General features: G+C 43.7%; 1 protein-coding gene across 1 annotated transcript; it reads left to right on the top strand.

Annotated features, from left to right (window-relative positions):
• Nucleotides 1-5917: 5917 nt before the first annotated feature.
• On the top strand, nt 5918-7955 carry CCL8 (C-C motif chemokine ligand 8). Its single transcript, XM_019980660.2, has 3 exons — nt 5918-6075; nt 6877-6994; nt 7401-7955. The coding sequence occupies exons 1-3, from the start codon at nt 6000-6002 to the stop codon at nt 7504-7506; spliced, it is 300 nt and encodes a 99-aa protein (XP_019836219.1). The 5' UTR covers nt 5918-5999; the 3' UTR covers nt 7507-7955.
• Nucleotides 7956-26653: the final 18698 nt, after the last annotated feature.

The following is a 26653-nucleotide window of genomic DNA, read 5'->3' as shown; positions in this document are numbered from 1 at the left end:
CTTACAGTTACCAGGGGAGGAAGCAACAAGGGAGGGATACATTGGGAGCTTAAGATCAACAGATACAAACTACTACAGATCACTAATAAGGACCTACTGTTAGCACGGAGAACCCTTCAATACTTGATAACTACCTATATGAGAAAAGAATCTTTAAAAGAGTGGATATATGTATATGTATAACTTATTCACTTTGCTGGGTAGCAGAAACTAACACAACATTGTGAATCAGCTATCCGCTAACAAAAATTCTTTAAAAATGAGGGAAGCAGTAAAAAACAAACAAAACAAAGCAAAACAATTACCACAAAAATAAAACAAAGTACGTAAGAGCCCTGCTATTTCCACAGCAGGGTACGCATTTCTGGCCCTCTATTAACAGAGATCAATGCAAAGAAGTAGAGGAAAACAACAGAATGGGAAAGACTAGATATCTCTTCAAGAAAATCAGAGATGTCAAAGGAATATTTCATGCAAAGTTGGGCTCGATAAAGGACAGAAATGGTATGGACCTAACAGAAGCAGAAGATACTAAGAAGAGGTGGCAAGAATACACAGAAGAACTATACAAAAAAGATCTTCATGACCCAGATAATCACGATGGTGTGATCACGACCTAGAGCCAGACATCCTGTAATGTGAAGTCAAGTGGGCCTTAGAAAGCATCACTATGAACAAAGCTAGTGGAGGTGATAGAATTCCAGTTGAGCTATTCCAAATCCTGAAAGATGATGCTGTGAAAGTGCTACACTCAATATGCCAGCAAATTTGGAAAACTCAGCAGTGGCCACAGGACTGGAAAAGGTCAGTTTTCATTCCAATCCCAAAGAAAGGCAATGCCAAAGAATGCTCAAACTACCTCACAATTGCACTCATCTCACACGCTAGTAAAGTAATGCTCAAAATTCTCCAAGCCAGGCTTCAGCAATATGTGAACCGTGAACTTCCTGATGTTCAAGCTGGTTTTAGAAAAGGCAGAGGAACCAGAGATCAAGTTGCCAACATCTGCTGGATCATGGAAAAAGCAAGAGAGTTCCAGAAAAACATCTATTTCTGCTTTATTGACTATGCCAAAGCCTTTGACTGTGTGGATCACAATCAACTGTGGAAAATTCTGAAAGTGATGGGAATACCAGACCACCTGATCTGCCTCTTGAGAAATTTGTATGCAGGTCAGGAAGCAACAGTTAGAATTGGACATGGAACAACAGACTGGTTCCAAATAGGAAAAGGAGTCCATCAAGGCTGTATATTGTCACCCTGTTTATTTAACTTATATGCAGAGTACATCATGAGAAACGCTGGACTGGAAGAAACACAAGCTGAAATCAAGACTGCTGGTAGAAATATCAATAACCTCAGATATGCAGATGACACCACCCTTATGGCAGAAAGTGAAGAACTCAAAAGCCTCTTGATGAAAGTGAGAGTAAAAAAGTTGGCTTAAAGCTCAACATTCAGAAAACTAAGATCATGGCATCTGGTTCCATCACTTCATGGCAAATAGATGGGGAAACAGTGGCTGACTTTATTTTTGGGGGCTCCAAAATCACTGCAGATGGTGACTGCAGCCATGAAATTAAGAGACGTTTACTCCTTGGAAGGAAAGTTATGACAAACCTAGATAGCATATTCAAAAGCAGAGACATTACTTTGCCAACAAAGGTTCGTCTAGTCAAGGCTATGGTTTTTCCTGTGGTCATGTATGGATGTGAGAGTTGGACTGTGAAGAAAGCCGAGCGCCGAAGAATTGAAGCTTTTGAACTGTGGTGTTGGAAAAGACTGTTGAGAGTCCCTTGGACTGCAAGGAGATCCAACCAATCCATTCTAAAGGAGATCAGTCCTGGGATTTCTTTGGAAGGAATGATGCTAAAGGTGAAACTCCAGTACTTTGGCCACCTCATGCGAAGAGTTGACTGATTGGAAAAGACTCTGATGCTGGGAAGGATTGGGGGCAGGAGGAGAGGGGGATGACAGAGGATGAGATGGCTGGATGGCATCACTGACTTGATGGATGTTAGTCTGAGTGAACTCCGGGAGTTGGTGATGGACAGGGAGGCCTGGCATGCTGTGATTCATGGGGTCGCAAAGAGTCGGAGACGACTGAGCAACTGATCTGATCTGATCTGATCTGATTAACAGAGGTTGTTTCTGATCTCCAGTGCCCCTTCACAGCCACTGAGCCCTAAGTGAGCTGTCAAAACTGCTTAAGGAAGATGCACATTGGGAGGATGCTGAGGAGAAAAGAGAGAAGGCAGGGTTACCACTTCCTTAAACAACAGCATGACCATGCTACTGGAAAGAACAGCTGCTGAACTTGCATGGCCTAAAGTTTCATTTTAACTTTTTATGTTGGGATTTCTAGAATTCAGGTTGAGGACAAAACAATAAAGGGAAATTGCATAATCAAAGTGACTCACCACTTGAGGTCTCTGAGCTCCTTGAAGAATTAAGACCTCGGTGCTTCCTGGTATGTCAGCCCTGGAGTCTGACCCCCATCCCCACTGTGGGCCCCACAACACTCCATGCATCTGATTCATGGCAGGATCCCAGGACCACACTTCTCTTCCTCTGGGAGTCTCTTTTTTTTCCCCCTTCATCTACAATCCAGACATTCCTGGCGGTCTATTTCTACCACATATCTTAGTTGGAAATAATTTTAGGGAGAACTAATACAAGAGACCAGGGACCGCACTGTGGGTCCCTTTCTAGCATGTTTTAGACAGAATACCTTTCTTACTTGACTATTAATAACAGCTAACTTATTGATCATTTGTCATATGTTACTGAGGGCTTCCCCATTGGCTCAGCAGTAAAAAAATCCACCTGCAGTGCAGGAGACGTGAGTTCGATCCCTGGATCAGAGAGATCCCCTGGAACAGGAAATGGCAACCCACTCCAGTATCCTTGCCTGGAGAATCCTATGGACAGAGGAGCCTGGTGGGCCACAGTCCACAGGGTGGCAAAGAGTTGGACACGACTGAGCGACTTCACTTTACTTTATTTTACTTTTCACTTAATATTGACAATAAACCCCATTTCCACATAAGTAAACAATAGGTGAGTAAAGAATCTCTGGCACAGATATTAACTAGTATTCCTTGTTTCCAGATCCAGACTTTTACCCACCATGCTATTCGCCTTCTCCTAGGGCTGACAGCTAAGCACATTTCTCTGCCAGTTCTCTTGGCATGCTAGCTTCTTAGTCTCCCAGTGGATACTTCCCAAACATAGATAATTAAGTTACAGAAGAGCTTAAATATGATTTAATCCAGGAACGACATCTGTGTTACACAGGTAGTACCACTTTCTATTGCTGCATCCTTGGCAGACATCACTAATCAATCACAGCATTGCATTCAATAACCCAAAGTAAGGCCTCACTGGAGCTTTTGTTTGGTTCTTTTTTTGTTTTTTTCTTCCAACAAACCTTTCTGTTTATCTGCCATCAATCTATTAAGTTAACAAATTATTGAAAACTCTTTGTCATCCCTGAACTTGTCAAACCCTTCTCTTCTATAGACAAGGACAACGAATTTAAGAATCCAGATTTATCCATGGTCACACTGGGCAGGTCACTGGCTCATTATTGGCTCCATCAGGATTAGAATTGAGTTACTTGACCCTTAATTCCCTTCATTTGACTAATGCTTGTTGATTCTCAACAATATCATTTTTGCTACCGTTTGTGTCATCTGCTTATGGATGTACTTTCCAGATGATGGCAGCTCAGAGGAGAAATTAACAGGGCCCTGAAAGTATTCTGTGAGACAGTGACTTTATTTCTAAACAAAAAAATGTGTGCAAATGACCTCTTAGACAACACACTCCCACAGAGATCAGGGCTACAAGGTACATCTGGCAAGAGGACTGTCTGGAAGAACTCAAGTTCCCTTCTGGTCAGAAGAAATTCTGATGACAGTGATTTATCCCATGTTCTGCAATTTCTCTACTCTTACAAGTTTGCACAGTATAATAAAAGGAAAATGCATGAGATAAATGTTCTAAAGTCTCTTTGGAATCAGTAAGGACAATAAAAGGCCATATGTTATAGAAACATGAATGAGTTAATCACAAGAAAAAAATAATTAACTCTCTCGCTAAAGACAACAAATACATTAGAATGTAAGCAAAATAGTGCTGTGCCTTTTATTTACTTTATGTGGAAATTTAATTTATGTACAATAAAGTGCAGACATTTTAAGTGTACAATTTCATGAATTTTAAATAGACAACTGCTTAAGCACTCCTCTGAGTTAAGATAAAGAACATGTCTGCCTCTAAAAAGGCTCCTGCATGATGTCAACACCACGAAGGAAACCACGATTCCATTGCTTAGTTTTACCCTTTAACAAGATAAATATCTTTTTCTTAGCAATTGTCAAATATTTTTAAGAACAATAAACTCACATTTTAATGAAGATGGAAATCTTCCAGCAATGTAATAATGCTGTAATTTGATTAAGAGCCTTAATAATAGCCATATAACTTGATTTATTAATATTTTAGCTATTGAATTGGAGACAGTAATGATTATGTTGCATCAGTTTTCTCATAATTGTTGTTTATGATTGTGAAAAAGTGAAAATGGTATAATTTCCAACTGTAGAGAAAGGCTTCACTTAATTATTGTGACTTTATATATGGGCCCTTATGGAATATTTAGCATTCAAGATTATTGGGGAATATTGAATGATTAGTGAAAAGTCTGGAAATGTTCATTGAAAAGGCAACATGCAAACTTGGATTTGATGAAGAGATTTTAGCTAGAATACCAAAAGCAACATCTATGAAAGAAAAAATTGATAAATTGAACTTTATTAAAATTTAAAACTTTTGCTCTGTGAAAACTGTTGTTAAGAAAATAAGCTACAGCCTGTGGAGAAAATATTTGCAATGCACATATCTGGTAAAGGATTTGAATGCAAAATGTAAAAAGAACTTTTCAAAGTCAATTGTAAGGCAACAAACAACCCACTTTTTTAAGTGGGCAAAACACTGGACACCAAAAGTAAAAGGCATTTTTCAAACAGACCTGTTCTATCTGAATCTGCATGAAATACTGGACTTCTTTGTATCATTTCACTTGGAGAGAAACTTTAGTGTCTGATAAAATATTTGAAAATCACCACTCGGCAAGATTGTAGGCTTCCCTGGTGGCTCAGTAGTAAAGAATCTACCTGCCAATGCCGGAGACGCAGGTTTGATTTCTGGGTCTGGAAAATCCCTTGGAGAAGGAAATGTCAGCCCACTCCAGTATTCTTGCCTGGGAAATTCCATGGACAGAGGAGCCTGATGAGCTACAGTCCATGGTGTCACAAAGAGTCAGACAGGACTTGGCGACTAAAACAACAACAACCCTATAAGATCAGTATGTGTTGTCCAGTTCTTAGGCTTCACAACAGAACATTCCAGAGCCTGAAGACTTGAAGATGCCTGGATTTACCATTCTGCCAAGATTCTATCAAGCTACCTGTGTGAGATTCTAAAGGAGCGTAGCTGGTTTAGGATGGCAGAGACCAGAGACAGACAAAGAGCCCAGGCAAAGACTTAGGGCCCCTTCCCCGACCTCCTGGACCCTGAGGAGGCCCCAGGCCATTGATTCTTTCCATCCCACTAGGAACTCAGCTTCCATTCTTCCTTTCCAATAGATCATGTTCCGTTTCAAAGAAATCAGAGCTCTTAATAGTCTAATGATGTCACTTTGTACATTTTACTGGCATGGACACATATCCTTCCACCTCTGCCCCACAGCCCAAACAGATGATGGAAACTGTACAACTTCCTTTTCTCAGTGTTCGGAAATCACCACCAAGATCTGGTGCTTACTCAGCACATTCAGGGGCTTCTTCGGTCCTTCCTTAAACATCACCCTACCCATGCACTCTGCTCCCTATAAAAGGCAGGCAGATCAGCCACAGGAGCCAGATTTCCACAGACTGAGACCAACTCAGCAACCGCCAACTCTCAGGCTGAAGCCCCCGTGCTCACCCTCCAACATGAAGGTCTCCGCTGGGATTCTGTGTCTGCTGCTCGTGGCAGCCACCTTCGGCACCCAGGTGCTCGCTCAGCCAGGTAAGGCTCCTCTCTTCTTAAGCCTTAACGCTTTCACTACCCCAGCTATTAACCCCGGGCATAAGTCACCCCATGCTTGCTGCATAGCTTCCATTGCAAAGATGGAGAAGGTGAAAGCAAGAGAAGAATTAAGAGCTGGCACCTCACAGCTGGTCAGAGGCAGGACCAGAGCTAGAAGCTCAGGCCCCTGGGGCCAGGCTCCATTATCTTGCCTGACCTTCGGGACACTAAATGCACTCTCAACAATCCTCATCTTGTATTTGGATGGGGCAGAGAAGGAAGGACCATTTCTCATTGTGGATGAAAAAGACATTTCAGGCAATGGTAGAGAGGAAGAAATTCTTGCTGGAGGCTTCCAATGTTGGATTACGGTCCAGCGTAACTTCCAGAATGGTGGCTGTGAAGGATAAAGACCCATAGGCATCTATCTCAGCATGTGACATAGGTTGGCTCTAAGCCCATGGAGACAGAGCTGGGAAGCAAGTTCTTAGAAAGTATCTTCCCAGGTTCAGAGGTTTTGGATCAACAGACTCTCTGAAATCACACTACAAGGATTAATCTTGTTACTCAAGATTTCCCCATTTACAGTCAACAATGAGAGACCCCACAGTTCAGTAGAAGAAACTGACTCACAGGTACCATTTTACCTGCGGGATCTGGACTAAGGCTCTGAACGTGGGAGTGGTGGGTCCTAGCTAGAATTCAAGCACTAGCTTTATCTCCTATCTTCTTTATTTTCTCTGACACATGTGTACTTACAACACATCATAACTCTTTGGTTCTTTGCAAAATGTTTTTCAGATTCAGTTTCTACCCCAATCACCTGCTGCTTTAGTGTGATCAATGGGAAGATCCCCTTCAAGAAGCTGGACAGCTACACGAGAATCACCAACAGCCAGTGTCCCCAGGAAGCTGTGATGTAAGTGGACCATGCCCTGGCACCCACAGCCAAAAGCTCTATCTGACTTCTATGCGTCCAAATGAGTCAGATAAATGAAACACCTAAGCCAAAGGACCCTTTACTCCATAGACAAACTGAACCCACAAGAAGGAAAATATACACACTCCGGGCTCCTCTTCTAGGAGTTTGGTCAGATCATCCAAGTTCCTTTAGCCAAGGGTCTGGAGGGCTTCCCCTGGGGCAGTAATAGCAGAACTTCTTTTCTGGAAAAGAAGTTTCTTCCTCCTATTTCCCCTTCTTCCTGTCCCCATTCAGGCTCCTCAACCAGGGAGCAAGGGCTAATCAGCTTTAGGGGCCAATGGATCAAACTCCTGGGAAAAATCCTCAAGACACTCCATTTAACTCTGCCCTCTTTTCCCCACAGCTTCAAGACCAAAGCGGACAGGGATGTCTGTGCTGACCCCAAGCAGAAGTGGGTCCAGACTTCCATAAGGCTCCTGGACCAAAAGTCCCGAACACCGAAGCCTTGAACCTTCATACCTAGACTGAGAGACAGAGTCTTGGAAAATCTTATTTATTTCTTCCCAACCTTCCCCAGGTGTATTATTGTATTATAATGGCCAAAAAGAGTTTTTTTTTTAAATAATTTAAACACGTAGTTTCTTAAACAATATTTAATTATGTTTAAGTTATTGTTATTTTACTTTATCTGCCATAAATCCTAATGAATATAAGATACAACATCTGGTGATGAGTTTCCTGTGAGCTTGATTAAGTTCATAGCAAGATGGTGCTATTTCCCATCCTACTGCATGTAGGATGGTGAGGTCCTTCCACTGATTATCAGAGTGAAACACTTTTGGAATCTTAGGAAATCAGTGCTCCTGTAAGTGGATGTGTGCTATGTAGTATTGTGATGGAAAGTAATGTTATTACATGACTATGGAATTTTCAAATAAAAAAATACATATAATTTCAAGCTACTTGGTCTTATTTTTCATGGGATAACATTTGGTGGGGAGGGAGAAAATGGTAGTGAGGAATGACAATTTGGAGTGTAAAAGTCATCCTCTAATACATCTTTTGGACTCAATTTAGGATTAGGGAGAACCTAGAATGACCAAGCTGTTCCAGTCTTCTGGCTCCAGTCCCTGAGTCACCCGCCCGTAATAGCATCTAGGTTCCCAATTCTTTTCTCTGCGCATTGACCTCTGCCTGGTCTCTCTCTTGATCTCTTGCAACAGTCTTTAACCATTTTCCCACAACCCCAGGTTTTCTCTGTTTCGTTCATTCTCAAACCTAGAATAACATCCCAGGAATGAAATCGAATCCAAGAGGAAACTAGATGCCTATAGCCCAGAGATCCACTTAAGACTATTCCTTGGATATAAGTCTTCAACCAGACAGTTCATGAGAGATTTGAATGTGATGGAAAAGGAAAGGATTCTTCAGAGCTGATAGAGGAGGGAGGTGAGGGGAGTGGGCCAGAGGAAGGAATCCCACCTGGCTGGGCTCTAGGAAAACAGAGGAGTTGAGGTTTTAGAAATTCAGTTTGGAGCCAGATTGTAGTGGCTCTTGAATTTCAGATTAGAACTTCAGCAGATAATAGAGATGCACTGAGTTCTGAAATAGGAGAGAAGGAAAATCTCACATGCAGAGGTGAGCATCAGGAAGAATAACTTCGTGTTTGAATACAAGATGGAGCATGAGAGGGAAGGTCTGAGAGCAGAATGCTGCCATGGAGCAGAGAAATGGTGGGACTATAAATGGTGCACGGTGGGAGTGGGATGAGGTGAGGAAGAATGGGCCAGATAGAGTGATATGTTAAATGCTATAGAAGAAGAGAGTAATTGACCAAAACATAGACCCTTCTTTTATGATCTTGCAAATCGACTATCCACAGGGCTGTTACCTTTGTGATACAGAATGAATTCATCTCCATCACTATACCCTCAACCCCAGTCCCAAGAATTTGCAAAATCCTTTTGAAGGCATGGAATCTCCTTTCCTTAACAGCCTCTTAAGGTCAAGATTCTCTTGTACTTCATGAGCATGAGTGAGTGAGTGAAAGTCCCTCAGTCATGTGCAACTCTTTGCAACCCCGTAGACTGTAGCCTGCCAGGCTCCTCTGTCCATGGAATTCTCTAGGCAAGGATACCAGAGTGGTTAGCCGTTCCCTTCTCCAGGGAATCTTCCCAAACCAGGGATCAAACCCAGGTCTCCCGCATTGCAGGTGGATTTTTTACCATCTGAGCCACCACAGTTGGCTCCTTTTTCAGACATGAGGCCCATTGTACTGAGGCACAAACAGCAAGACCCCTCCTGAAGGAAGACAACTCTTGTCCAGCTTATCCAGGTCTGTGGAGCCTGTCACAGGTTGGAGAGATGCCCTGATTCCAGTACAAACATGGAAGCGTGGCAACGCAAGAGACCTGGGTTCTGATCCCAGAACTGGTTCTGACTTTCTGAGTCACTTACAGGAAGTCAGTTTCTCTCTCTGGCACTAAGATGCTCCATATAAAAGTGAAAGTAGCTCTGTATCACAGGCAGGAAGTAAGAGGATCTGGGATATGACCTCATAAACTTCCTACCGTAGGAGCCATATCTCTTGGGAAGTTGGTCATGCCTGTTGGCTAGGGAAGGGTCAGGAAGAAAGTGCCAAGAATTAAAACCACCGAGCCAACCATGAGCCCAGCCTAGTGGCAAAAACTCCCAAGTCAGATATATCACCTGTCTGAAAATAAGCTTTCCACGGAAGCCCAAGGTAGCACACCGAAACCCCAGGTGCCTAAAGTAAGGCATCTAAATGTCAGCTGGGTAAAAAGAGTGCTTTCCAACCAGAAAGGCTCCATCTGATTCTTAACCACGCACTTTCGCAGTCTCAAAGTCAAGCTGGCTCCAAAGATCTGGGCCCAGGGTTTCATGAACTCCCTGGACACAAGTCCTAAATTTCAAAGGCATGAGACTCATCTTAAACTGTCACCAGGCTACAGCAGAAGACACAGTCCATTTGTCTTCCCCAAGTGTCACTTCCCCAGAGGCACTCCGGGACCGTGTCGCCGTATTTCAAATCACAGTGAACTTTGTTAATGACATGAAACATAAATGTGGTAAGTGATATGTCACCTTATTTAAGGTATTGATGCTTTATGTGCCTCAACTGGAATAGTTGTGTTTTGAAAATCCACATCCTTCTACTAATGGGTTCATTTCTGTGAACACAACTCATTTCTTTGTCAGCTGGGGGCAAAGAACTGGTGAGGTCACAGGAAGCTGGCGAGCATCCTGTTGGGTTCACTACTGATTTCATCCATGCCTCGGGCAGGCAGCTTGCTGCAGGCCTGGATTCACTTCACTCTCTCAACATCTGCTCTGTGTCTCCTCGCTTCTTGCTTCCTGTCCACCGGCTTCTCCTTGGATGCCATCTCAGGTCAGGAGCTGGCTCAGCCTACACATTTGTGTGATACTCACAGTTCAGGGGAACAAACGCCGTGGGTGACAACTTTCCACCTGTGAAGAGTGGAGCAGATTTTTTTAATTAATTAATTAGTCTATTTTTGGTTGTGCTGGGTCTTCTTTGCTGCATGTGGGCTTTCTCTGGTTGTGGTGAACTGGGCCTGCTCTTCATTTCAGTGCACGGACTTCTCATTGCGGTGACGTCTCTTGTTGCAGAGCACAGGCTCTAGACGCGAGGGCTTCAGTAGTTGCGGCACATGGGTTCAGTGGCTGTGGCTCCTGGTCTCTAGAGCTTGGGCTCAGTAGTTGTGGCACATGGGCTTAGTTGCCCTGCGGCACGTGGGATCTTCCTGGATCAGGGATTGAACCTGTGTCCCCTGCATTGGCAGGTGGATTCTTATCCTCTGTACCACCAGGGAAGTACAGAGCAGATGTTTAAAAGCTTCTGCCACTCTTCCTTCCAGCAGTTGATTCTGGGAGCCATTCTGTACACTCATCGAGTATTTCCAGGAGAAGCTGTCCTCATCGCCCACTATTCTGACCTTAATTATGCATACTTGTGTTGCTGTCTCCTTTTGCATCTCACTGGGCTGCCTCTCAGTCCTCATCCCTGGGGTCACTTCTCAAAGGAGCTACCTGGACAGACGTTTTCATCTCAAGCTCTATCTTATTGATTCATTGTTTTTTACCTTCAATATTTGTTCTCCTTCCTCCAGGCGATGCCTGGATTTCTCCAGGCAAGTTCACTAGCTCAGGGCCAGGGATTTAGCTGGGCATTCCGTTGGTGTGTTTACCAAGACTGAAGCTGGGACCAGGATCAGGTATCCCAGTAAGTTCTTTGGGACCAGGGCTGAGCCAAGACTGTGGAGCACTCAGCCAGCATGTTCGGTAGGACTGGGTTCAGGAGACAGTCCACAAGTTAGGATCCATAGCACCAGGACTGAGTTAGCCGTGTACTTAAGAGAATGGTGACCTGAAGGAAGGACTTAGCAAATAAGTAGATGTATTGAAGATAGTGGAAGCCAACTCCTTTACTGTTGGAGAAGCTTCTATGGAGAAATATAGAATGCTGGAGGCTAGAAAAACTCTGTGGGGTTGGACTGCAATTAAAAGTTATCAGTGTGAACTTACAGTTTTGCAGGTAGATGGCAGATAGATAGATAGATAGAAATAAATATGGATATATAGATAAGAAAGACAGAAATAAAAAAGACAGAAATACATACATGGTTGACAGGATATGTATATATTAAGCATATACTCAGCCATCAAACACTTTTCCAGATATGGCTTAAATATTTTCCAAATCTGTTTCACCAATTTACATTCACTCCCACCCGCAATGTATGAGAGTTTGAGTCAGTTCATTGATATTGCAACACTTGGTACTGCCATTCTTCTTAATCTAGCCATTCTGATTATGTGTATAATTCCATAAAATCATGGTTTAATTTAGCTGGGCATTCCATTGTGTTTTACTCATGACAGATAAGCTTGAACATCTTGCTAAATGTTTATTGGGTATCTTTTTTATGAAGGTCCAGTTCATCATATCCTATACCCATTTTTGATAGACTTGGTGGATCTTGTCTATTTTTAGATTGCCTGTCTTTTTATTATGAAATTGTGGAAGCATTTTCTACACTCTGTATCAGAATCTTTTGACAAACATGTGAACTGAAACATCTTCTCATAATCTGTGATTTTCTTTTTCACTATCTTTTGATGATACAGCTTCCTGATTTTAAAACCGTCCATTTATCAACATGTTCCTTTATGGTGAGTGCTTTTGTTTTCTGTGTAAGCAAACTTTTTCAAAACAGATGTCACAACGATATTCTCATGTTGTCTTCAAAAAGCATTATTTTTGTCATTCACATTTAGAGCTACAATCTACCTGAACACGATTTTATACATATATATTTTTTTTTCCAGTGTGCTGAAAGTTACGGATCAAGATTTTATTCTTCCTTATAAATATCAAATTGATTCAGCACACTGAATAATGGATTGATCAGTTATTCAAAAGGGTATTTTTTCCTTAGCTACTCCAGAGGGCAAACTCTGATATATATATATTCAACATCAGTATACATATGGTTCTATTTCTGCACTCTAATCTGTTCCCTTGGCACATTCATCCATTCTTAGAGCAATGGTACTATGTCATAATGACTAATGCTCTCTAAAAACTGTTAATATCTGGGAGTGTAAGCCCAACAACTTTGTTCTTCTTCTAAGTTGTCTTAACTATTTTTGTTTTGTTTTGTTTTTTTAACTTCTCCTCTAAAAGTTCAGAATTAGCTTATCAGTCTCCACAAAATTCTTGTTTTGATTGTATTAATAATTGGGATTACATTGAACGGGGAGGAGAATTTGTTACTGAACCAAACTTGGCTCCACCAGCCTGTGGACAGAAAAATTTCCCGTTCTTTGTTCACAGCACGAGAGTGTGCCAAATATGAAGTCTTTCCTGCCTGCGCTTTTTATTTAGTCATGGGAAGGGACAGCATCAAGTATTTATCCTAGGAGTTCTCCCAAAAAGAAGGCAGCAAAAACTAAACACTATAAGCACCTCAATTAGCAAAGCAATGACGGGTTAAAACTAACAGCCCAGTGGGTAGGGAGACTGCACACCTCAGCTTGCCTATGACAATCCTGCTTTACCCCTGTCTGGCTAGAAAGATCAATTACACGATAATCTTCCCACTATGTCTTTTTAGGCTCCCTGGATCCTTGGTAAGTATTCATTTTGACAATATGCTGGTCGAGAACATGACAAGAAATCTTTTCTAGAGCAGACGTAGGAGAGTTTGACCTGAAAGGTCATCAGCCATCCATCTCAGAGCAAGATTTGATCCCCTATGAAATCTGTGAAGCCAGATACAGCATAAGCCAGACCTCAAGTAATTCCTATATGGGTCAGACAGAAACACAAATGTTGGGGGCTTTCCTGGTGGCTCAGTGGTAAAGAATCCACCTGCTAATTCAAGAGACACAGGTTCGATCCTTGGTCCAGGAAGATCCCACATGCCTCGAAGCAGCTAAGCCTGAGCCCCACAAGTACTGAGCCAGTTGCTCTAGAGCCTGTGCTCTGCAGCAAGAGAAGCCACTGCAACGAGAAACACGCGCTACAACTCGAGAGTAGCCCCCACGCACTACAGCTAGAGAAAAGCTTGTGTGGCAACGAAGACCCGGCACAGCCAAAAATAAATAAAAGCATTGCTCATTTAAAAAAAAAAAAAAAAGAAAGATGAAAGTTGTAGGTGGATGAGATATTATAAGTCAAGACAGAAATAGTAGAGAAGGTGGTGTGAAGAAAGAAGGGAGGAAAGTTGACCTGCATCGTGTTCAGGGGTGGTGGATGGACTTCCTTCTCCCCAGTCACAATGTCAATGTTCCCTTCCTCTGTAATCTGGCCATTCTATGGAGATACCCAGACTGAGGGGCAGAGAATGCCAGTTAGTGCCTGCAAAGAGGACATCCAGATCACCAAATAGGCGCATGAAAAGATGCTCACCATCACTAATCATTCAGTTCAGTTCAGTTCAATCACTCAGTCGTGTCCAACTCTTTGCGACCCCATGAATCGCAGCACGCCAGGCCTCCCTGCCCATCACCAACTCCCTGAGTTCACTCAAACTCATGTTCATCGAGTCGGTGATGCCATCCAGCCATCTCATCCTGTGTTGTCCCCTTCTCCTCCTGCCCCCAATCCGTCCCAGCATCAGGGACTCAGCTCTTTGCATGAGACCAAAGATTGCAGTTTCAGTTTAGCATCAGTCTTTCCAATGAACACCCAGGGCTGATCTCCTTTAGAATGGACTGGTTGGATCTCCTTGCAGTCCAAGGGACTCTCAAGAGTCTTCCCCCACACCACAGTTCAAAAGAATCAATTCTTCAGCACTCAGCTTTCTTCACAGTCCAACTCTCACATCCATACATGACCACTGGAAAAACCATAGCCTTGACTAGATGGACGTTTGTTGGCAAAGTAATGTCTGTACTTTTCAATGTGCTATCTAGGTCATAACTTTCATGGTTATAACTTTGCTTCCAAGGAGTAAGCATCTTTTAATTTCATGGCCGCAATCACCATCTGCAGTGATTTTGGAGCCCAGAAAAATAAAGTCTGACACTGTTCCCACTGTTTCCCCATCTATTTCCCATGAAGTGATGGAACCAGATGCCATGATCTTAGTTTTCTGAATGTTGTGCTTTAAGCCAACTTTTTCACTGTCCTCTTTCACTTGCATCAAGAGGCTTTTGAGTTCCTCTTCACTTTCTGCCATAAGGGTTGTGTCATCTGCATATCTGAGGTTATTGATATTTCTCCTGAAAATCTTGATTCGAGCTGTGCTTCTTCCAACCCAGCGTTTCTCATGATGTACTCTTCATAGAAGTTAAATAAGCAGGGTGACAATATACAGCCTTGACGAACTCCTTTTCCTATTTGGAACCAGTCTGTTGTTCCATGTCCAATTCTAACTGTTGCTTCCTGACCTGCATACAAATTTCTCAAGAGGCAGATCAGGTGGTCTGGTATTCCCATCTCTTTCAGAATTTTCTACAGTTGATTGTGATCCACACAGTCAAAGGCTTTGGCATAGTCAATAAAGCAGAAATAGATGTTTTTCTGGAACTCTCTTGCTTTTTTCATGATCCAGCAGATGTTGGCAATTTGATCTCTGGTTCCTCTGCCTTTTCTAAAACCATCTTGAACATCTGGAATTTCATGGTTCACGTACTGTTGAAGCCTGGCTTGGAGAATTTTGAGTGTTACTTTACTAGCGTGTGAGATGAGTATTGCAATTGTGCAGTAGTCTGAGGATTCTTTGGCATTGCTTTTCTTTGGGATTGGAATGAAGACTGATCTTTTCCAGTGCTGTGGCCACTGCTGAGTTTTCCAAATTTGCTGGCATATTGAGTGCAGCACTTTCACAACATCATCTTTTAGGATTTGAAATAGCTCAACTGGGATTCCATCACCTCCACTAGCTTTGTTCGTAGTGATGCTTTCTAAGGCCCACTTGACTTCACATTCCAAGATGTCTGACTCTAGGTGAGTGACCACAGCATCGTGATTATCTGGGTCCTGAAGATCTTTTTTGTATAGTTCTTCTATGTATTCTTGCCACCTCTTCTTAGTATCTTCTGCTTCTGTTAGGTCCATACCATTTCTGTCCTTTATTGAGCCCATCTTTGCATGAAATGTTCCCTTGGTATCTCTAATTTTCTTGAAGAGATCTCTAGTATTTCCCATTCTGTTGTTTTCCTCTATTTCTTTGCATTGGTCGCTGAGGAAGGCTTTCTTTTCTCTCCTTGCTGTTCTTTGGAACTCTGCATTCAGATGCTTATATCTTTGCTTTTCTCCTTTGCTTTTTGCTTCTCTTCTTTCCACAGCTATTTGTAAGGCCTCCTCAGACAGCCATTTTGCTTTTTTGCATTTTTTTTCCATGGGGATGGTCTTGATCCCTGTCTCCTGTACAATGTCACGAACCTCCGTCCATAGTTCATCAGGCACTTTATCTATCAGATCTAGTCCCTTAAATGTATTTCTCACTTCCACTGTATAATCATAAGGGATTTGATTTAGGTCATACCTAAATGGTGTTTTTCTATGGGGATGGTCTTGATCCCTGTCTCCTGTACAATGTCATGAAACTCCGTCCATAGTTCATCAGGCAATCTATCTATCAGATCTAGTCCCTTAAATCTATTTCTCTTCTACTTCTACTGTATAATCATAAGGGGTTTGATTTAGGTCATACCTGAATGGTCTAGTGGTTTTCCCTACTTTCTTCAATTTCAGCTGATTTTGGCAATAAGGAGTTCATGATCTGAGCCACAGTCAGCTCCCAGTCTTGTTTTGGCTAACTGTATAGAGCTTCTCCATCTTTGGCTGTAAAGAATATAATCAATCTGATTTCGATGTTGACCACCTGGTGATGTCCATGTGTAGAGTCTTCTCTTGTGTTGTTGGAAGAGAGTGTTTGCTATGACCAGTGTCTTCTCTTGGCAAAACTCTATTAGCCTTTGCCCTGCTTCATTCTGTATTCCAAGGCCAAATTTGCCTGTTACTCCAGGTGATTCTTGACTTCCTACTTTTGCATTCCAGTCCCCTATAATGAAAAGGGCATCTTTCTTGGGTATTAGTTCTAAAAGGTCTTCTAGGTCTTCATAGAACCATTCAACTTCAGCTTCTTCAGCATTACTGGTTGGGGCATAGACTTGGATTACCGAGATATTGAATGGTTTGCCTTGGAAATGAACAGTGATCAATCTGTCATTTTTGAGAATGCATCCAAGTACTGCATTTCGGACTTTTTTGTTGACCATGATAGCTACTCCATTTCTTCTAAGGGATTCTTGCCCACGGTAGTAGATATAATGGTCATCTGAGTTAAATTCACCCATTCCAGTCCATTTTAGTTCTCTGATTCCTAGAATGTCGACGTTCACTCTTGCCATCTCCTGTTTGACCACTTCCAATTTGCCTTGATTCATGGACCTAACATTCTAGGTTCCTATGCAATATTGCTCTTTACAGCATCGGACCTTGCTTCTATCACCAGTCACATCCGCGTGAAATTAAAGGACGCTTACTCCTTGGAAGAAAAGTTATGACCAACTTAGATAGCATATTCAAAAGCAGAGACATTACTTTGCCAACAAAGGTCTGTCTAGTCAAGGCTATGGTTTTTCCAGTGGTCATGTACGGATGTGAGAGTTGGACTGTGAAGAAAGCTGAGTGCCTAAGAATTGATGCTTTTGAACTGTGGTGTTGGAGAAGACTCTTGAGAGTCCCTTGGACTGCAAGGAGATCCAACCAGTCCATTCTAAAGATCAGTCCTGGGTGTTCTTTGGAAGGAATGATGCTAAAGGTGAAACTCCAGTACTTTGGCCACCTCGTGTGAACAGTTGACTCACTGGATTAGACTCTGATGCTAGGAGGGATTGGGGGCAGGAGGAGAAGGGGGCGACAGAGGATGAGGTGGCTGGATGGCATCACCGACTCGATGGACATGAGTTTGAGTGAACTCCGGGAGTTGGTGATGGACAGGGAGGCCTGGCATGCTGCAATTCATGGGGTCGCAAAGAGTTGGACATGACTGAGCAACTGAACTGAACTGAACTGAATGGTCTAGTGGTTTTCCCTACTTTCTTCAATTTAAGTCTAAATTTGGCATTAAGGAATTCATGATCTGAGCCACAGTCAGCTCCCAGTCTTGTTTTTGCTGACTGTATAGAGCTTCTCCATCTTTGACCCCGTGCCAGAGGTCAGGGATGGTAGCCGAGACAAGCTACACCACCCCTGTGGTCAGGGGTGGCTGGGAGAGAAGCTACCATACTCCCGAGGTCAGGGGCAGCGGCTGAGAGGAGCAACCCCAAGTCCAAGGAGTGGCGGCTGAGTGGGAACAGGAAGGCCTAGAGGAGCTACTCCACGTTCAAGGTCAGGAGGGGTAGTGGTGAGGAGATACCCCTCGTCCAAGGTAACAGAAACCCAAGTGAGACAGTAAGTGTTGTGAGAGGGCATCAGAGGGCAGGCACACTGAAACCATAATCACAGTAGTTTTCTGATCACACGGACCACAGCCTTGTCTAACTAAATGAAACTAAGCCATGCCCTGAGGGGCCACCCAAGATGGGCAGGTCATGGTGGAGAGGTCTGACAGAATGTGGTCCACTGGAGAAGGGAATGGCAAACCACTTCAGTATTCTTGCCTCGAGAACCCCATGAACAATATGAAAAGGCAAAATGATAGGATACTGAAAGAGGAACTCCCCAGGTCGGTAAGTGCCCAATATGCTACTGGAGATCAGTGGAGAAATAACTCCAGAAAGAATGAAGGGATGGAGCCAAAGCAAAAACAATACCCAGTTGTGGATGTGACTGGTGATAGAAGCAAGGTCTGATGCTGTAAAGAGCAATATTGCATAGGAACCTGGAATGTCAGGTCCATGAATCAAGGCAAATTGGAAGTGGTCAAACAGGAGATGGCAAGAGTAAACGTCAACATTCTAGGAATCAGCAAACTAAAATGGACTGGAATGGGTGAATTTAACTCAAATGACCATTATATTTACTACTGTGGGCAGGAATCCCTTAGAAGAAATGGAGCAGTTATCATGGTCAACAAAAGAGTTCAAAATGCAGTACTTGGATGCAATCTCAAAAACGACAGAATGATCTCTGTTCGCTTCCAAGGCAAATCATTCATTATCACGGTAATCCAAGCCTATGCCCTAACCAGTAACACTGAAGAAGCTGAAGTTTAATGTTTCTATGAAGACCTACAAGACCTTTTAGAACTAACACCCAAAAAAGATGTCCTTTTCATTATAGGGGACTGGAATGCAAAAGTAGGAAGTCAAGAAACAGCTGGAGTAACAGGCAAATTTGGCCTTGGAGTATGGAATGAAGCAGGGCAAAGGCTAATAGAGTTTTGCCAAGAGAACACACTGGTCATAACAAACACCCTCTTCCAACAACACAAGAGAAGACTCCACACATGGATATCACCAGGTGGTCAACACTGAAATCACTAATCAGTAGAGAAACGCTAATCAAAGCTACAAGGAGGTATCAACTCACACTGGTCAGAATGGCCATCATTAAAAATTCTACAAATAACAAATACTGAGGAGGGTATGGAGAAAAGGGAGCCCTCCTTACACTGTTGGGGGATATGTAAATTATATGGCCACTGTGGTGAACACTATGGAGGTTCCTTAAAGAAATAAAAAGAGTTGCCATATGATCCAGCAATCCCACTCCTGGTCATGTAGCTGGAATAAACCCCAATTTGAAAAGATACATGCACCCCAATGTTCATAGCAGTGCTATTTTCAGTAGCCAAGACTTGGAAGCAACTTAAATGGCCATTGACAGAAGAATGGATAAAGATGTGGCAAGTATACACACACACACACATATATATATACACACCCAATGGAATATCACTCAGCCGTAAAAAAGAATAAAACAATGCCATTTGCAGCAACATGGATGTGCCTAGAGATTGTCATACTAAATGCAATGATTCCGAAAGAGAAAAACATGCCATATGCTATCACATATGTGGAATCGACAATATGGTGCTGATGAACTTACAGAATAGAAACCGACTCACCGACACAGAAAACACGCTTATTGTTACAAAAAGGGAAAAGATATGGGAGAGATAAGAGTGTGAAATTAGTAGATAAAAATTTCTAGTAAATTAGTAGTGAAATTAGTAGTGCTATATATAAAATAAATAAACACAAGCTCCTACTATATAATACAAGGAACTATAGTCCATATCATGAAATAAACCATAATGGGAAAGAATATAAAAATAATTACATATTCTTTTTCATATTATATGTATTATATATCTGTATAATTGAATTACTTTGCTGTGTACCAGAAACTATACATTATAAATCAACTATACTTTAATGAAAAATTTTTTTTAATTTTTAAATAAAAATTATTGGCACTGGACTGAGCACTTACCACGCATTCATTATTTATTAGATTCTTGAAGCATCACAATGATGTAATAATTAACAACCAGTTCCTCTTAGAGGCTCAGAAAGGTAAACAGTTTGCTCCAAACCACATAACAAGTAAATAGTGAATACAGGATTTAGGTCCCTGTCTGGCTGACTCCAGACCCCAGGTTCCTAAATGTATTCTCTTATAAGATAATAGGTCCTGAAACAGAGGAAAGGACAGACAGGAGATCCTGCTGGAAGGGTATGAAAGTCCCCCCAGTCACTCAATTTGGAGGAAAGATTGGGGGCGGGGCATGTGGAGCACTACACTGTAAGAGGACATTAACATATAAGACTCAGTTTGTCAAATTCATTGGTATGAATGTGCTTTTCCAGAATTCACAATTCAGTGCATTAGCACAAGTAGTTGGGAGTGACAACTGTTTAGCTACATTGGCTGATTGGAATCTAGACTTCAAAAGAAGCCTGCAGTTGATGAAGTTGAAATACCAGAACTCCCTGGGTCATTCGGAAGGTATCCAAAGGCTCCGGGAAGTGGAGCTATTGAAAAGTATCTATTATGTGCAAGCTACCCAGCCATCCCTAACTGCACTCCATGAGAAGGCCAGAGGACACTTTCTCTGTTGTTGTTCAGTCGCTCAGTCATGTCTGACTCTTTGCAACCCGATGGATTGCAGCACACCAGGCTTCCCTGTCCTTCACCATCTCCTGGGGTTTGCTCAATTTCATGTCCATTGAGTCAGTGATGCCATCCAACCGTCTCATCCTCTTCCGCTCCCTTCTCCTTTTGCCTTCACTATTTCTCAGCATCAGGCTCTTTTCCAGTGAGTCGGCTCTTCATACCAGGTGGCCAAAGGATTGGAGCTTCAGCATCAGTCCTTCCCATCAATATTCAGGGTTGATTTCCTTTAGGACTGACTGCTTTGTTCTTGTTGCGGTCCACAGGACTCTCAAGAGTCTTCTCCAGCACCACAATTCAAAAGCATCAATCCTTTGGCACTCAGTCTTCTTTATGGTCCAGCTCTCACATCCCTACACGACTACTGGAAAAACCATAGCTTTGACTACACGGATTAAGAGATGCCTTGATGGGGCCATGAGAGAAGGGCATTGTCCTTAAGAGCCCTCTAGTATCTATTCTCTGTAGATCAGGGATGGCCATGGGATATGCTGTAGTCGCCTGGTTCTCGAATCTTAGTGCCCATTAAGAATCACCTGGAGGGCTTGATACAACTCAGTCTGCCATCCTACTATTGGAGATAATTTAAGTAATCATGATGCCAGCACATGCCATTATTATACTCCTAAAATATATGAGCAACCCAGTTCCAGAATCCTATTTGGACGTTCTGTTGCCAGGAGCCACTTCTGGTACCCAAAACTATGTCAGTCAGGAAGAAGTGAATGACACTGATATTGGAATGATTTGAGGAGAGTTTAATAATAAAAATGCAATCGAATGTTTGGCTGAGTGTGGCGAAACCATAAAGCTGCTTGGTTCTTTGAGGCTAGTAACAGCATGGTGACCACCCCTGGACCCAAAGGCACAAGGACAATGTAGCTCTCCCAAACATGGATGAAGAGAGTGGAGAGGGTCACCTGGAGAGAAAGGGAAAACCATTGATCAAGGGTTGCATCCAGGGAGAGGTACAGGAAGGCAGCAGAGAAATCAGTTCTTCACCCTAATGACTCCCTCTCGCCAGCACCCTGAAGGGCTCCCGTGTCCAAACCCAATCTGAAGCCAGGAGACCTGCAAGCTCTTTGATGCGATCCACACAGGCTGACTTTCTGGGCCAGAGAAGAGGATGGAATATTAGAAATGGAACGTGTGTCTGCCGGGACAAGCTTGCAATCTTTTCTCACGTAATTCCTGACACGTTTTTATGTCCAAGACTCACAAAATGAGTTGAAGAGCGCACACGTTTGATATTCTCTGGAAGCAATTGTGTAAGACAGGAATCAGTAACTCTTGGAATGCTTGGAGAAAGAGTTGTTAAAGCTTTCCGAGACTGGAGGATGTTTTGTGGAAAATTTTTCATTACTCAACTTTTTAAATAGTTTAAGAATTAAACATTTTTTTCTTGCAATCTGGTAAGTCAGATTTTAAGAAATCCATCCACTTCATCGAAACTAAAGTTACTGGCAGAAGGTTCTTATTTTCCTCCTGGGATCTGTGGACTCTGGAGGAACTGCCCCTACTGGTGCTGCTGTTTTTTCCTTTTCTCCTGATCAGCCTCAGGAGACTTGCATCTTCATCATAGGCTTGTCAAAGAACCACCTTCCTCTGCTAATCTTAGCTCTTTGTTTCATTTCCTCTCACTAATCTTAGCTGTTTGTTTCATTTCCTTTAACGTCACTGGGCTTGTTTTGTTAGAGTAGAAAGACTCGCAAGAACGGAGGTTGGACGGGAGACTATTCCGAGCAGGTACAAAAGGTAAGCAAAATCTGGGAGGCAGGAGTGAGCGTGGGGATAGAAATATCCAGGCTAAGAGACTTGCTAGGTTTTCCATTAGAGTCCAAGCTCTTCCCTCTTTGCCACCGAGCCTTTTGGAACTCCCCACCCGCTCACCCAACTCCCAAATTCCTAGCTCAGACTCCTTGCAGGAGGGAGCTAGGTTCAGGAGCAAGGAGCCAACATCTTTGCTCTGTTCCCCATCCTCTCCCATCAACAAACCTTCCTGAAAACAAGGGACCTAGACAAATCAGTGGTTTTCAAACCATATCCCTTTAGGTCTGAGCAGGAGAAGGGAGCACCTATATGTGATGGGAGGAGCCCAGTCACCAGGGGCCAGCTTTAATTTTTCTCCAGTATGAGATGTCCTCCTCCAGGGGATCTTCCCAACCCAGGGATTGAATCCACAAATCCTGCTGGCAACCCACTCTAGTACTCTTGCCTGGAAAATCCCACGGACAGAGGATCCTGGCGGGCTATAGTCGGTGGGGTCGCAAAGAGTCGGATATGACTGAGCAACTGAGCACGCCCAAGAGACTTCTACTTAGCACTTATCTTGGAAAAAGACATCAGTGACATGAAACTCTTGGTGATTATATGTAAACTTACAGCTGTTTCTCCCAACCTCACCCCTTACTCCCCATGACTCTTTGGGCAAGTTACTTAAGCTCTCTGCTCCTCAGTGTCCGCATCTATAAATGGTACTTACCTTGTCAGGACTAAATACGTAATAGGGGAAAGTCCCTAGCACCAGAGGTATTTTCTATGGTTTCCCGTTTCATTTGGAGACAGCAGCTCCTAGGGTCACTTCCTAGGGCTATTGCCAGCACATACGTGTTCCATCTTCCTTTCTGCAGTCTGAGCAGCTAAGGCGGAGGCAGTGCCTACCCGGCTACATCTTTTACAACTTCCATCTTGCATTTCCTGGAAAACAATTTGGCAGCTCAGTCTCCAGCTTAGCAGACTCAAGACCCTTTCCATCTTGACTTGACCATGACCCCAGCCAGGCAAACATCCCTCTGCGATCCCTGCTACCCCATCCTCTCTGCTACTTACACAGGCAGGCAGGACAGCCAGAGCTACCGCAGGGCTGAGACAAAATCAGACAAAATCAGAAACCAATAGCTTTCAGGGTGATGTTGGCATCCGCCCCTTCCCACGGGAAGGTCTCCACAGCATCTCTGGGTCTGCGGCTCCCAGCAGATGCCTTCAGCACCCAGGTGCTGACTCAGCCAGGTCAGCTCAATCTCTCTTCCCTCTTCCCTTCCTCTCTCATTCTCAGTTTCTCGTCTTCTAGGAAAGCCTAAAACAAAGCCCTTCACTTCCCACCCTATCAGAGCACCAGGGACCCTCAAGGTTTCAACTTCTAATTCTGGAGACAGAAGCGAGAGCCCATGCTGGGGACGGCAGGCATCCTGCCTGCCCCCTCCCACCTCCAGGCCACGGCAGAGCCAGAATAAAGCCTACACTGCCCACTCCAAATCCAAGGCCTGTTCTTTGATGCCAGCTAATCTTCCCAAGGGCTTCCCGGGTGGCTCAGATGGTAAAGAATCCACCTGTGACTGTAGGAATGCGGGTAGGATTCATGGGTTGGGAAGAACCCCTGGAGAAGGAAATGGCAACCCACTCAAGTATTCTTGTGTGGGAAATCCCATGGACAGAGAAGCTGGGTGGGTTATAGTTCATGGGGTGGCAAAAGAGTCAGACATAACTTGGCATCTAGATACAATGACTCTTTCCAAACCCTGTAGGTTAGGGTCCATATCCGAGTCCCGTCACACCGACCTTCCTCAATCAGCAATGATGTGTCCCCTCCATGCGGATCAACCTCAGAAATCTTGAGGCACGTGTTCCTGGCCTTACCCTGCCTTCAGGGCAGTGGGCAGGAGCACTGGACCTGGGGTGGATGAGACCCACTTCTACCTCTGTGCTCGCCTTCCCCTGCCGCATTCAAGCTAAGAACAACCTGGCATCTCCTCCAATGCTTTTTCTTTGTGACTTTTATTTCTAGACACGCTCCATGTCCTGGTCACCTGCTGTTTCCCATTTAACCATAAGAAACAGCAGGTTCCTCTTGGTTAAAGAAACCTCAGAAGATTCCCTCTCAGAAGCTGAAGAGCGATCGCATTGTCAGCAGCCAGGGTCCCCGGGAAGCTGTCATGTAAGTAGAAAAATTCTGCTCCCCTCCACTCCCACCTTATCTTACCCCTCCCCCACTCCACATCCTCTTCTCTATCCCCTCAGTCTAAGTTCTGCCTCACCAGACAGACATCAGACAAATTTGAGGCATTACACTCAGGGGATAAGATCCAACCAGACTATGTAATCCAAAACTTCCTATTATTACACCAGGGACAGGCCCAGAGAGGGCTGGTAACATCCCACATCCTGCTCCCTGAATGGGTGTCAGCTCACACTTCTGTGGTTACTGTGGTGGATGCCTGGCCAGCTTCTCCTGGGGGGAGGGCAGTTGGCAAGCACAGTGACCACCTCCAGAGGGTCTCTCCCTACTACTCCCCTCTGACTTCCTGTCCCAGAGAGGGCCCCTCCCCTGTAGCAGGTGGGCCTGACAGGTTTTAGCGTCTAAGGAGTCATCCCTGAGATAAAACCCTCCAGCATGTCACCTGACCCTGCCAGCCCACCCTCATCCACAGCTTCAGAACCAACCAGTGCCAACCCAAAGGAGAATTATGTGAAAAGCCTGGATCAAAAACTCACACCCGGGACTTCCCTTGTGGTCCAGTGGTTAAGAATCTGCTTTGCGATGCAGGAGACATGGGTTCAATCCCTGGTCCGGGAACTAAGATCCCACATCCACATGCCACAGAGCAACTAACCCCACAGGCCACAATTACTGAGCCTGTGCAATACAATTAGAGAGTCTGTGCACTACAATGAAATATCCCTCATGGGGAAACAAATATCCAATACAGCCAAATAAATAAATATTTTAAATATTCAAATATTAAATGTGTTTTTAAAAAATCATACCCTGAAGACTTGAACTCTTCTGGCCACACTAAGACCAAACCAGAAGATGAGAAATGTTCCCCAGTCCCCAGGGCCTCCTGTGCCTACCCTGGACTAATTTGACCTTAATTTTCAAATGGAGTCCTTTTGGTTTCCTGATACAAAATATACCATGTCTTAAATAATATTTAGTATTATTTGGATTGTGGCTGGTTGAGGACTTATTTTGAATATTGGTGATCTCTTTTTTTAAAGTAAGGTCTTGAGCCACTTGATTCCTGTCAGGAGCCCCAACTCCTTCTCCTGTAAGCTATGGGCAGTGGGTCTCCCTCCTGCTTACCTCCCCAGTGGGGAGTGAACATGCCTAGAGAGCCATGGCTTTGAAGGGCCATTGCAATCTAAGAAGGACAGTGCCTGGTGAGTGTGAGGTATTGCTTAATATATTATTATGGAAAAGCGTGGAAGTGTTAGTCACTCTGTCATGTCCAACTCTTTGCCTCCCCATGAACTGTAGGCGCCTCTGCCCATGAAATTCTCCAGGCAAGAATACTGGAATGGGTAAGCCATTCCCTTCTCCAGGAGATCTTCCTGATCCAGGAATCAAATCCAGGTCTCCTGCATTAGCAGGCAGATTCTTTACTGCCTGAGCCAACAGGGAAGTTATTATGGAAAGATGTGTACAGTTTTAGGACCACTGACTTTTTTGCAGAAAATACATTTTGTTTAAAACCTCAAATGCAGCGGTTTTCCTGGTGATCCATTGGCTAAGACTCCATACTCCCAACAAGGGGTCCTGGTTTCGATCACTGCTCAGGGAACCAGATCCCAGATTCCACAGCTAAGCATTTCAGATGCTGCAACTAAAGACCCTGCACAGTGCACCTAAGACCCAGTGCAGCCAGATAAATAAATAAATAAAATCTCCAATACAGCAGTAGTGTTTTCTTCAGGGATAACTCCCATCCAGTAGGGGGCGCTTTGAGGCGCGCTACTTAACAGGTGTAGCCAGACCCTCCCTGACTGTGACTTAACTGGGCTCATCTGTATGTCACGGAGGGTCTGGCTCACCAGCTCAGGATATTCTAGAACAATGGCTCCCGTCCCCAGCATCAGCTTCCAACGGGTCTCCTTGCGCCCCTGCCTCCCAGCTCTGAGTAGTCCTCCACCCGGGAGTAATGCAGCCATTAAGTATACTAGAGTCCCAGGGGGAAATAGATGACACAGCCCTGATTAGTATCGGATTTGATATCTAACGTGGGACTTGGAGACAATGGGCCTTGGAGGATGGTGTAGCA

Source organism: Bos indicus, chromosome 19, assembly GCF_029378745.1.
Source record: "Bos indicus isolate NIAB-ARS_2022 breed Sahiwal x Tharparkar chromosome 19, NIAB-ARS_B.indTharparkar_mat_pri_1.0, whole genome shotgun sequence".
Lineage (NCBI taxonomy): Eukaryota > Metazoa > Chordata > Mammalia > Artiodactyla > Bovidae > Bos > Bos indicus.
This window is presented reverse-complemented; position numbering and strand designations above follow the sequence as displayed.

Excerpts from the sequence above, each read along its gene's own strand:
- CCL8 (XM_019980660.2), top strand. The coding sequence starts at position 6,000 with ATGAAGGTCTCCGCTGGGATTCTGTGTCTGCTGCTCGTGGCAGCCACC. Across the intron at positions 6,076-6,876 it reads CCAGGTGCTCGCTCAGCCAG|ATTCAGTTTCTACCCCAATC; the intron begins GTAAGGCTCCTC and ends AATGTTTTTCAG. Across the intron at positions 6,995-7,400 it reads TGTCCCCAGGAAGCTGTGAT|CTTCAAGACCAAAGCGGACA; the intron begins GTAAGTGGACCA and ends TTTTCCCCACAG.